This window comes from Cebus imitator, unplaced genomic scaffold (genome assembly GCF_001604975.1).
Source record: "Cebus imitator isolate Cc_AM_T3 unplaced genomic scaffold, Cebus_imitator-1.0 Scaffold161, whole genome shotgun sequence".
In the NCBI taxonomy this organism is placed as follows: Eukaryota; Metazoa; Chordata; class Mammalia; order Primates; family Cebidae; genus Cebus; species Cebus imitator.
This window is the reverse complement of record NW_016107476.1, coordinates 2933130-2946595: the sequence shown is the minus strand read 5'-3', so window position 1 is coordinate 2946595 and position 13466 is coordinate 2933130. Positions and strand designations below refer to the sequence as shown.

Below are 13466 nucleotides of genomic sequence, written 5' to 3'. Positions count from 1 at the left end.
ACCTTTCTCTCCCTCCTGCCTTGGGCCCTTGGCCACCTGCTGGGACGGTGAATGGAAGGGTCTCAGAATGGCACCTTGGAAGCTTGCTGGGGCCACTAGACAGAAGAGAGGGGAGGAGGGCACCTTGCTGCCTCTGATGGTGGAATCCAGGGCTCCAGCTTAGAGGGGCCTTGCCATGGTGACACCATGCCATGTGTTTGATGTTTTGGAGATTAGAATAATTAGAACCTGTATGATTTTCAAATTATAAGCTGCTTCAGGTAAAATAAACACCACAACCTCTAAGTGTTTTATAGATTCATTCCCAAAAATTCAAGATCTCTTTTGCTCTCAACGTGACACTGTATTAAGAAATGTCGACTTATTGAAGAGTCAGAAAAGTGAAGAGGTCACAGAGGTATCACTAGAGTTGGCAGAAGCCACAGGCATGAATTTGTGAATGCTGGCTTCCAGCAGCCTGAAGCCAGCCTCTCTTGTGACTGATGGCAGTACAGAGCTCCCTGGGTCTTACTTTTTTGTAGAAATCCAGCCCAGAGCTCCCATCTCGTAGTATAAGAATTTCTCAGACTGGGTCCCCAGGCGGTTCCCAGGTTGGAGAAGAAGATTGCTTTCCTCATCATCTTTATCTGGCTGAAAAACATCAGTGTATTTCCATTAAATCTGGTTTTTGGTCTACCATCCAGAGATTACAGCTACTATTTCCCCTCCCTTCAATAGGCACAGGCCCCTGGAATGAATCATAGTCAGAAGCCCATGTTTTTACAGATCAGGAAACCGAGACCCAGTTTCAGGGTGTTAGGTTCAAAGCAAAACTGAGCCGAAGGTACGGATTTCCCATATACCTCCTGTCCCAACCCATGTACAACTTCCCTCATTATCAGCGTACCCCACTCCAGTGGTACGTTTGTTCCAATTGATGAACCGGCATTGGCACATCATGACCCAAAGTTCACAGTTTGCACTGGGGTTTGCTCCTGTTGACATTTTGTGGCTTTGGACAAATGTAAAATGATGTAATTCCACCATAATAGTATCAAACAGCATAGTTTCACTACCCTAAAAATCCTCTGTGCTCTACCTATTCATCCCACCCTCCCTACAACCCATGGTAATCACTGATCTTCTGTCTCAATAGCTTTACCTTTTCCAGAATGGCTATAATTGGAATCATGCAGTACATAGCTTTTCAGATTGGTGTCTTTTGCTCAGTACTATACATTGACGTTTCCCCTTCGGGCTTTTTAGTGAGCATGATAAACAGCACAATCGCTATGTGGCCGCGATGGCATCGGAGATAAGCTCCTGGTGAAAATGCCTTTTTAAAATAACTTTCCTGCCGTGTGTGCATCTTATAAAGCATTGTCCTTGCATCCCTGGCACCTGGAAGGGTACTGGCCACAGGGCAGATGCTTAATAATTTTTATTGGATAAATGAAATTTCATATAATTATAGCAATGGGAGGGTCAGCAACCCTACGAGGTTGTTTTAGAACAGTGGTCCTCAAACTTCTGCAGTTCACGTATCAGTAAGTGATAACCTAGTTTAATTGGGAGGGCTGCAGTAGAATCACTCATTTTAAATTTTATCCAATAAGGCTATTTAAAAATAAAACAAATCTCCCTCCCCCTTCACTCCCTACATCATCAAGGAGGCTATTGGAAGTCCCTTGGTGACTGTACATGCATTCCCTGCAAAATATTTCTGTATAACCCCAAAGCAGGACACTGGGACAGCTGAATACATTTGAAGTCCCTTCCTTTCTGTGCCCTTTCATCTCCTAAACAGCTGGACTGCCTACTTTTCCTCTTCCACCCACAATGTCACCTGCTGACTTTCGTGGAATGTGATTACTGCCCTCAGTCCTCCACTTTTGTGATCATGAGTCTCTTCTCTTGAACTAGATTTCCTTGCTGTCAAATTAGGACACTTTCGCCTTGTCCTGGGAGCCTTTGCATTGTTGTTTCTTGGGATCCTGGTGACAGCCTTTCCAGGGAAATAGGATGGATGTTTGTCACTTCTGTTGTAGAAGGAAACTGCGAGACTGAAGTGAAGGAATTTACCCAGGAGGCTCATGCTCGGGTGTCCTGCCATCAGATGGTTGCTCTTTTCAGTGTCTGTGCACCACACACAGTGCCTCTGCATACCAGTGCCTCGGCGTACCCATGCCTCTGTACCGCATGCCTCTGTGTACCATGTGCTTCTGTGTACCACAGTGCCTCTGCAAATCAGTGCATCTGTGTACCCATGCCTCTGCGTACACATGCCTCTGTACCGCGTGCTTCTGTGTACCATGTGCCTCTGTGTACCACAGTGCCTCTGTGTACCCATGCCTCTGTACCACATGCCTCTGTGTACTGCTTGCCTCTGCATACCCATGCCTCTGCATACCGGTGCCTCTGGTCATAGCTGAGAAGTCCTGGGCTGGACTCTAAGCTTGAGGTTTTCTTGCTCCGTGACTTTGGGTCTCATCTTCTCCAAGACCATTTCCTCATCTATAAAAAATGGATGTGATAATGTCTATCCTACAGGTTATGAGTGTATTTAAATGTATATATTAAACGTAATGATAAACTTTTAACACCATTCATTTAGAAAGTGTTTTACTACTTAGCAGAGACTGTCCTACCCTATCTCACTGGATCTTTACAACGCTGGGCGAGTTTATGAAACTGAGATTCTCCCCATTAGGCAGGGGAGGTTGTTGCTTGCAGTCACCCAGGTGCTAGGAGCAGACCTGGGTTGGAATCCTCATTCTGGACTTTGGGTCCTGTGTTCGCCCCTACCTCAGGGCTAATCCCCAGTGTCCCATACAGTGAATTCAGATTGTGTACAATTTAAAGCATTTTAAAATATGGCCCATCAAAACAAACATGAACTCTCTTCTGGCTAAAACTGTCTCTGCAGATGCAGAGAGGGTGGGAGGGCTTGTGATCTGTGCCCATCTTCCCAGCTTTTCTGCCTGACCCTCCAGGGAATTCACAGGTAGCATGTTGTTCATTCCTTGGTGCTGACTTTTGGTTGCCAGGCTGCTGGGTTCTGAAAATTTACTAATTATTTTGGGGGAGCGTGACTTTCCCCTAGCAGCTTTTAAAATGCTCTCCCTGCCATGTCAAACTAAAAGCCTGTCATCCACATCCGTTGACTCTCTGGGCCTGAGCCAAATATTTAGCCAAAGGGACAAGGAAGATGATTGTTATGGCAAGGACTTCCCCGCCGGAGATTTTTTACCTCTGATTTTAGTCTTCTCATTCAGGCGTGTAGTGTTCTCGTAAAGGGCTCTGATTTCCATCCTGCTGACTCGGAGGAGGCTGCCGAGAGCCAGTCTAACTATTTGGGATTGGATTTGGATTTTGTGAGGAGGCAGAAGTGGTTTCCTCCTTTTCTCTCCACTCATTTCATTTCCGTTCCTAGAGAAGGCAGTCATTATCCTGCAAAACTGCCTTCAGCTATCCCCAATCCGGCCCTTCTTTTTTTTTTTTTTTTAAAAATTGCTTTGTTTTGGCTTTTATTTGTTCCTATGTCACGGGAAATGTAATTTCTGGGTAGTGCACAGTGGGAAGTTTTGTGGCATCCTGCAGCAGCCTCCACGTGCCTGCTGTCCCAAGTGCAGCTGGTGCTGCGTGGAAGCAGGATCCAAAGGCCACACTACGATGAGAAGATCAGGGATGTGCACGGGGAGCATCTAAATCCCTGGATGAGAACACAGAAGCCAGGAAGAACACATGGGATTAGCATGAGTCATGGAACAGAAGGGCACAACGTGATGAGCGAGATGCTGTAATGGAAAAGGCTTGATGAGGTGTACCTGGGAACGGGTGGTCTGTTCCAGCCCCGGGCTTGCTGATCACTCCCAACTACTTTGTAGGAAGGCAGAGGGCCCTGGTAAATCTCACCTTGTGCTGGATGGAGCCTGGGAGTTGCTGGCAGGTGTTAGCTGGGGTTGGGGTGGGTGTGTGGAATTGCCAACAGGTGGGATTCCGGGTGGCAGATTTTTAAAATTATGCTTCTGTGCTTCTGTTACTGCCCCTAGTTCATGGCCTGTTTTCTGGAGCCTGAACTTCTGCCACAGCGTCGCCTCTTACCCGCAGCCCCGACACCTCTCCCTTGTTGAACATTCTGAGGCTGCTTTCCCCAGAACTGGGAAGGTGATGCTGGGGGGTCAGAATGGAATCTGATCCATTGATTAGCTGTGTAAGCTGGGGCAAAATACTTCATTCTTCATGTCTCAGCTTTCTCACCTGCAAAATGGGGATAATACACCCTCCCTGTCTGGCTGCGAGGATCAGGAGAGAAGACACGAAAGGTGGAAGCTGGCGGCAGGCACACAAGAAATGCTCACTACATGGCAGAAGCTGTTGATTTTTACTGTGGAATTCATCCTTTGGGGAAAAAAAAGCTTTCCAGGCATAGGGCTGTATTTTGGAGATCAAATTAGTATTGTAGGAAAATTTGAATATGAGAAGGGAATGAGCTACATATTTGAGACGACTGGGTGGAAATAGAGTGCAAACAGTACTTCACCAGCATCACAGTAGCGTTTGTTTCATTCATATTGGTAAAAAAAAAAAAAAAAATGCAGTGAACACAGCGAGTGCAGTGATGCCTCGGGAAGGATCCCTCTAGCACTCCTACAGGAGGCATTCTGGCTGTTTGTTTATCCACCCAGCAAGAACTTCCTCTACAATACACCAGGTACAGGCAGGTCTCGAGCTCCAGCAGAGACTAAGATACAGTCCGTAGTCTCAGGCATTTGCCACCTGGCAGTCAAGACAAACATGTCACCAGGCAGTTTCGGCGTGGGCTGTGTGACAATAGGGATTGTGTTGAGGGGCACAGGAGAGGGAGGTGCTGCGGAGGTTACAGAGCCAACACTATCTGATTGATCCAAACAGCTAGGAGAAGGCATTTGACATGCTGGGTGCATCTGCAGATTGCCAACATACAACCTGTTTTAATGAGCAGAAACTTGGGCAACTCTGGAAAACCATTCAGCTGGGCAAGCAGAGGCACATAGTGGAGCAAGATGAAGCTGTTTGTGTTGGTCTCACAGCATGGAGGGAAGGGGCCTGTGTTTACTGGGTGCCTTCCCATGTGGCAGGAACCTTCTGTACTTCCTTCCGCATGATCCTCACATAGCAGCCTGGGGAGGTGGCTGCTAGGATCTTTATTGTATAAACAATTACCAGGCCTGAGCCTCAATCTCAGGGTCATTCTGAGGGTCAGAAGCTGTAACTCCAGAAAATCGTCCTGAACACAAGAACTGGAGACGGCATTGAGAAGCTCTTCACCACATCCTCGCTGCCTCACCCCTGCCTGACTCCCAGGCGGCAAGTGGGGGCTTGTTCTACCTCTGTGGTGTGAAGTAAAAGGGGGGAAAAAAAACTGTTCTTAGGGAAAAGGGAAATCATGAGTCCTTTCTTGATGGCATGTGCAGGGCTGGAAGCTAGCAGGAAGTGGTGCTGCTGGCCAGTACCTCCCCACCACCTTTCTCCCTTTGATCATGTCTGGAGAGCTCCTGACTTCCTGGCTCTTGCCATGTTGGGTGTCTGATTTTCGCTTAGATCAGGGGAAGGCTTGAGCCTCTTAGTCATTTGAAGCAGGAAGACCCTGCACAAAGACTCTCAGCTGGTGGGGACATTTGTTTTATAATAGTTTGTTTCAGGATTTCTTTGAAATTCAAGGATCTCTATACTCTTCCAAGTGGTGCATATTCTAGAATTAGGTAGAATCTGGTGGCATCATGAAAATAACCATACAGCCTGAGAATATTGGGTCAGTATATGCTCCATCCTCCAGGAGGACCACTCTCTGTGGCACCCAGGACTACCTGCCCTGCGAGATGACTGAAGGTCGGATGCATGAGGAGAAGGTAGATCTCTGGAGCTTTGGAGTTCTTTGCTATGAATTTTTAGTTGGGAAGCCTCCTTTTGGGGCAAACACATACCAGGAGACCTACAAAAGAATATCATGTGGTAGGCTGGGCACAGTGGCTCATGCCTGTAATCCCAGCACTTTGGAAGACTAAGGCAGGTGGATCACTTGAGATCAGGAATTTGAGACCAGCCTGACCAACATGGTGAAACCTCATCTCTACTAAAAATACAAAAATTAGCCAGGTGTGGTGGTGCATGCCTGTAATCTCAGCTACTGGGAAGGCTGAGACAGGAGAATCGCTTAAACCCAGGAGGTGGAGGCTGCAGTGAGCTGAGTCCGCATCATTGCACTCCAGCCTGGGCAATAAGAACCAGTGTTCAGAGAAGTACTTGAACACCCCTGGATCACAGCAAATTCATCAAAACCATCCAATTGCCAAAACAAAGAATCACCTAGCCCACAGTCGTAGGAATTGTGCACGGGGAGGAATCCTTGAGCCAAGGCTGCTGTGTAACTGTCAGGAACGAGCTACTGACATTTATTTTACCATTGACTGCCGCCTTCAGTCTAGAGCACTACAGAAAATATTTGTTCTACTGTGCACCTGGCAGTGCCTCAACCTCTCTATTCAGAAAGCTCCACATCACCAAACATGACACTCCAAAGTGAACAAAGCCATGAGAATTGTGCTACTTATACTGGTTTGTAATCTGGAGGCAAGGTTTCACTGCAGCTGCCCCCCACCCCCCCCACCCCCCCACCCCCCACCCCCCTCCGCCTGTGCCAGGCATGGTGTCCTCACAGGAGACAAATCCAGAGTCTGGCTGTGGGGAAAGTGACCACTTTGCCCCGACTCGATCGGTTAAGGAGCTGTGCAATAACCTTCCAGGTACTTGAGTGTGTGTGTAACTTACTGGGTTGGCCAAGCCTAGAAAAGCTGTTGGAATGAGTAGCAATTCTTCTTAAGTATGAAAATAAAGATTTTTGTACAGACTTGTATTTTTTCCTCTGGTGGCATTCCCATAGGAATGTTCTGTGTCTGTCCAGCATCCTGGTAGGCCTGGTTGGGTTTCTAGTCCTCCTTAACCACTTACCTCCCATATGAAAGTGTGTAAAATAGGAACACTTGCTCTACCTCTATTTAGGGACTTGCTTGAGATACAGAAGAGACTATGTGTCTCAGAGGCTGTTAAGGGTTTTTTTTTTTTAAACATTGGAGTCATGGCATGTGTGTAAACTTTAAATATGCAAATAAATAATTACGTCTTAAAATAGAAAGCCACAGAAGTAAATAAGTATGTCTAAAAAAAATCCACAGAGCTGGATGTATCTTGAGGTCTAAACATAGGTCCATGATCCAATGGGACTTTTAAACCATAAGACAGTTTAACCCTATTGGGGCCATTTTCTTCACTTTGTAAGGGAGGAACCACAGCCTCTCTCAAGGTCACAGGGCACCAGGATGAGGACTAGGACCCCTGGGCTTATGTAGGCTCTCTGGCCTACATTCAAAAAAAAAAAAAAAAACTTCTTAAAAGATAATTTTCCTTAGCCAGGCATGGTGGTATGTGCCTGTAGTCCCAGCCACTCAGGAGGCTGAGGCACAAGAATCGCTTGAGCCCAGGAGGCGGAGGTCGCAGTTAGCCGAGATCGCATCACTGCACTCCAGCTTGGGCTACAAAGTGTCACTTCATTTCAAAAAAAAAAAAAAATTTCTTCAGCCAGATTATGATTGATGAATAGTTTAGATGATTAGTAGATAATTTAGATTATTAGTAGATAGTACAGGCTTTCTTCAGATGTTGTCTTGTTAGCTAGGGAAAGGTTTGTTAACCTCATTAGAAGGTTTCAGAACATGAGGACATTGAAAATCAGATCTTCATCCTGTTGAATTATAACTCCTCATGAAGAAATGGAGACCCTGAGAAAGGAGTGACTTAGCCCGGGTCACATGGCCACATAGTATTCCACAGTGTATAGGTACCACATATTGTTTAGCCAGTCTGTCATTCATGGGCATTTAGGTTGATTCCATGTCTTTACAGTGGCCATTTCAAAATGCAAATTGCCCAGGCAGAGCCAAGACTGGGGCCTCTTAACTCTGGGGAGAGCAGGAGAGCAAACCTTCCTGGGGCCTGTTGTGGAGAGCTGGGGTGCATTTGGAGGTGGGTGAGAGAGGCATTCTGGGGAAGATGTTAGATTGGTTAAATCTAACATTAGATGTCATATTCGTTAAAGCTAACATTAGATGTTAGACTCATTAAAACGAAAGTAATTGGAGTAAAGTCTCACATGGCTTTGGGAACTGGGGTCTTTTCCAGACCACTGTAGTTACTGCGGTGAGGGCCTCTAGGGTCATATCGGTGACCTGGAAAAGGCTGAGTTGGCATCTTGCTTGGTGGTGTGACTTGGGGCGTTCACAGAACTAATTGCTGATTCTTTCTTTTCCTGGCCTGTAGTTACATCAACATGCCCCCTTTCCTGTTGCTGGAAACCATCTGTATTTTCCTGTTTTTCAGAGGTAAGATGTTTTTATTGGTGGTGGGGGAGTACTTGGGTGGGGTTAGGATTGAGTGTTTCAAATCCTGTTGATTTTCAATTCTAAAGGTCTCTTGAATCCATCTGCATCTCTCCCCTCTGTGGCCATCTCCCTAGTCTAAGCCATGCCATCCTGTGCTTGGACCACTTCAGTGGCCTGCTGCCTGGTCTCCCTGGGTCCCTGGTCCTCCTCCAGATCATCTTCCATGCAGTGGCCATTTCTTTTTTTATGTTTATTTTGAAGTTCCAGGGTACATGTGCAGGATGTGCAGGTTCATTACATAGGTAAATGTGTGCCATGATAGTTTGCTGCACCTATCAACCCATCGCTTAGGTATTGAGCCCAGCATGGATTAGCTGTTTATCCTGGGTGCTCTCCCTCCCCCTACCCCATTCCTGGACAGGCCCCAGAGTGTGGTGTTCCCCTCCCTGTGTCCCTGTGTTCTCATTGTTCAGTTCCCACTTACAAGTGAGAACATGCAGTGTTTGGTTTTCTGTTCCTGTGTCAGTTTGCTAAGGAGAACGGCTTCTAGCTCCACCCATGTCCCTGCAAAGGACATGTGATCTTGTTCCTTTTTATGGCCGCATGGTATTCCATGGTGTATAAGTACCACATATTCTTTATCCAGTCTGTCATTGATGGGCATTTAGGTTGATTCCATTTTGAAACAGTGGCCATTTCAAAATGCAAATTGGATCATGTCTGGACCCCTCTTCACCCCCAACTAAAATTTTTCAGTGACTTTCTGTGGCTCTTAAGAGTATTTGTCTCATCTTATTCTGTGGCCATCATGAGTCTGCTCTGGGGGCCCCTCCCCATGCCCTTTGCACCACAACCCCACCCTCCTTCCAGTCCTGCCCTGCATCCTTGCTCCCCACCAAAGAGGATCTGAATCATGGTGCTCCTTTGCTTGGATCACCCCCTCGCCCCAGCAAGCCACCCTGGCAAACTCCTCCCCATCCTTTGGCCCCAACACAATTTCCCCAGGACCTCCTGGATCAGGCCACATCCCCCTCTTCAAGCCCCCTGTAGCCCCTGCTCTGTAGCAGTCAACAAAGAAAAGAGTTTAGTGTGCATGTTAAAAAATGACACCTTTTCTGTAAGATGTAAGCTCCTCAAGGAAAGAGACTGTACATTCTTTAACATTCTTTCTTCACCACTGTATTATCTCAGGGCCTGCACTGGATGTGACTCATGGTTTATGCTCCGGAAGTAGATTAATGAATGAATAATGGAGCAAATCAACTTTCTTTTTACTTCCTACTTTGTCCCTTTCAAGTTCTAGCCTCTTTGAAATATGAGAAGGTTGGAAGGAATTGATGTGTGTCTGCAGATTTCTGTCTTACAAGTAAGAAGAGGCGGACTTGGGAGGCTTGGGATCCTCTTCTGCAAAGTCGAGGGGTAACACAGTGGCATCCAGGATTCTTTCTTGCTGTTCCTCCCTGGTCTATGTTTCTGTGAGTAGGTATTTGTTTTTTGCTGAACTGGCTACTGTTAACACCTGCCTGTTTCCTGGAACCTAGCGGGGATCAGAAAGGCTGGTGGAAGTTGAGGGCTTGTGGCTGCAGCCTGGCTGCCCAGCCCACCTGTTTCCCTCTGTCTCTAAGCCAGGTGGGGTGGATGGAAAGTGTAACACAATAGCTTCATGGCCAAGGAGTTGGGGAGTGGTGAGACGTGTTTGGGGTTAGGGCCTGAATGAAGTCTCTGGAGTTCCAGGCACAGTGCAGGTTCCGTTCCAGCTGATCATGGACCTTTGCCTTCTGTGGCCCTGTCCAGCTTCCTGATTGCGGTCACATGCACTTGATCTGATCATCCTTGGATTGTACCGGCAAGGCAGGGGAGTTCCAGAGAGGCCATGTGACTTGCCCAAAGTCACACAGCCATGTAGCAGAGCTGGGACTAACACCCAGTTCTTCCTACTCCTGGGTTAGCCTTACCTTACTGCTCAGCTTCTCTGGAAAGATAAGAATGTATGGAAATTCCCTCTAAGACTTGGCTGTCATGTCTGTAATATGAAAGAATTTGACTAGGTTAGTGAGTCTCAATGCTGCCGGCTCAGTATTATCACACATCCTACAGATTAAAGTTCTGTCCCTGGCTGGGTGTGGTGACTCATGCCAGTAATCCCATCGCTTTGGGAGGCTGAGGTGGGTAGATCATGAGGTCAAGAGATCGAGACCATCCTGGCCAACATGGTGAAACCCCATCTGCTCTCCAGCCTGGGTGACAGCAAAATTTCATCTCAAAAAATGAAACAAAACAAAAAAACTGGAAAAAAGTTCCAGAGCCCAGGCAGCTGGTCTTTAGAGGGGGCTGCTGACTTGAGTGGAAAAAGCAGCAGCAGTCACACATGAAGCAGCTTCCTGTCCAGGGGATAGCCTCTGCAGTCCTGAGGAAATTTCACAGGGAGCACTGGAGACATCACCCAGGCTCAAGGTGGGCTCACCTGAAGCCTGGCACCTGCCATGACAGCTGAGCACTGGGTGCAGAGAGGCACAGTTCGCTGGAGTACAATGGCGCGATCTTGGCTAACTGCAACCTCTAGCTCCTGGGTTCAAGCGATTCTCCTGTCTCAGCCTCCCGAGTAGGTGGGAGTATAGGCGTGTGCCACCACACCCATCTAATTTTTGTATTTTTAGTAGAGACTAAATGAATGAAGTCTCTGGAGTCCGTCCACCAGGCCTGGCCATTAAGGTTAATTTTTAAGGCAGTGAGATGTCTTTCCTGCAGGGCCTGGCAGCTGGGGATAGTGAGGGAGCTTCCAAGGATGTGCCTAGAGGTAGTGCAAGGAGCTGCCCTCCCAGGGACTCCCGTTACTACACCTGACCAGGGACAAAACTTTTCAGAGTCCCACTGTGTGTTATTTTTCCTCTTTGTGTTTGAAGTACCTGCATTTAAATACAAAGATAACTCACAGAAGTGGGGGACCTGAGGGGTTTCTTTGTGTTATCTGTCTGGTAATTTTTGAGAAGCAAGAATCATCACTCCTTCACATTCTAGGTTTCTCTCCTGTTACCTGTTCAGTCTGGTCACTTAACAGAGACTGAGCCTCCTCCCCTCTCAGCATTTTAATGGTTGCTTCTGGTGTTTTCTCTCTTAGTGCCCCCATCTCTATCTCTCCAGGAAGTCCACGTAAGCAGAGAAACCATCGGGAAGATTTCAGCTGCCAGCAAAAGTAAGCCCAGGTTCTTCCTCACCTTCCAGATGCCCACTCAGGCCTCTGCGTGATGGACTGGAGGAGAACTGTGTTCCCCCAGAGAGTTTCTGCCCCTCTCCCATCTTCCTTTCATGCTGTGGCCAGAGTCATTTTTCCCAAACAGGGGCCTGACCAAGTTACTCTCCTCGGTTTAAAAACAAAACGGGGCACCTGTAATCCCAGCTACTCGGGAGGCTGAGGCAGGAGAATCTCTTGAACCCAGGAGGCAGAGGTTGCAGTGAGCCAAGATTGCACCATTGGACTCCAGCCTGGGCAACAAGAGGGAAACTCCATCTCAAAAACAAAAACAGCTCAGTAAGTCTTTTTTTTTTTTTTTTTTTTAAAAAAAAAAAAAAAAAAAAAAAAAAAAAAAGACAGGGTCTCCCTCTTGTCACCTAGGCTAGAGTGCAAGGCACAATCTCAGCTCACTGCCATCCTCCTGCCTCATCCTCAGCCTCCCAAGTAACTGGGCCCATAGGCATGCACCATATAGATTTTTGTATTTTTAGTAGAGACAGGGTTTCGCCATGTTACCCAGGCTGATCTAGAACTCCTGAACTCAACCAATGTACCCTCTTTCCTTCCCAAAGTGTTGAGATTCTGGGTGTGAGCCACCATGCCCAACTTCAGTAAATTCTTATTATTGAATTACTTGGCCCATACCTCAAGGATTTCTGTTATCTGCTCACCAGGTAACCAGGTGGCTACCTGCCATGACCATCTCCTACCATGTTCCTTCCTCTTCCACTCTAATCAGTATCCCTGAACATGGCTGCTAGTACTGCTGCTGAACTCTTGGGTAACATGGCCTCACATATCAGGGTGCCTGTGTCCACATTATATTGTGGCTCCCTGAGGCCTGGGACCAAGCCTTTTCAGTGCCACTCACTGGCCCAGTAGACCCCCTCATAGAGTTTAATTGGTGGTGTTGAACTATGTTCTTCCATTATTATAATACAAGGGCTTTCATGTAAGGGGCCATTTGTGAGTATCACATCCATGTGTGTGTGCCTCCTGTTTCAGAGGAGGGCCACCTTCTGCAGGTTAGTCCTCCCCTTTCATGCTAAGAGGGGCAGCAGGCCGGCCCACCACAAGGTTGTTTCTGCCTTCATTCTGCTTCAGGAGTGAGACTCACTTGCTGCTGGTTGTCACCTGTCTGTCCCACTCTCCCTAGTGATGTGGTGCTCAGCTGCAGTGGACATCCTGTTTCTGCTAGATGGGTCTCACAGCATCGGGAAAGGGAGCTTTGAAAGGTCCAAGCACTTTGCCATCACAGTCTGTGACGCTCTGGACATCAGCCCCGAGAAGGTGAGTGCAAGTCTCCTTGGTGTTCGTGTTAGGGCATCTTCTGAAACCCGGTCTCAAGCAGAGGAGGCATCTACCAGCGTGTGGAGCTGGGAAGACCAAGGGGCTGAATCTTGGTTCCAGGCGTGGTGAGATCCAAGAGCTGAGTTGAGGCTGAGACATCTTTCTCTTCTTTCCCCATCTCTCAATATTTTTTTCTTTTGGTTGACTTCCTTCCCAGCCAGGTTTTCCTGATATAGCCAAGTTGTCCTACATTGTTCTTCAAGCTAGTGACCCAGTAAAAATTAGGAGACTTATTTCTCTATAGAGCTGGCCAAAGTCCTAGGGAGAGTTCTGATTGGACAGGCCTAGGTCACATGATAATCCACTGACCAATCACAGCAGTCAGAGGGAAGAGAGTTTCTGGCCAGACCTTAAGAGCTCCGCCACGTTTTTGGGTTAGGGAGTAGATTTGACTTTCCTCTAGAAAGAGAGGTTGTGTTTGCAGAACAACGGGAAAGGGAAAGCATGCTAAGCAGACTGAAGCTATTACTACCTCAGCAGACGGAAGA

The 13466-nt window shown here is 47.3% G+C and overlaps 1 protein-coding gene across 1 annotated transcript in view; it reads left to right on the top strand.

The window, feature by feature from the left end:
* The window catches only part of VWA2 (von Willebrand factor A domain containing 2), a 52781-nt gene that overhangs the window by 680 nt on the left and 38635 nt on the right, over positions 1-13466 (top strand). Inside the window, exons 2-4 of the mRNA XM_017543862.2 lie at positions 8335-8396; positions 11515-11589; positions 12785-12918. Coding sequence (XP_017399351.1) covers positions 8345-8396; positions 11515-11589; positions 12785-12918 — 261 coding nt within the window. The 5' untranslated portion in view covers positions 8335-8344. The remainder of the gene's footprint in view (positions 1-8334; positions 8397-11514; positions 11590-12784; positions 12919-13466) is intronic.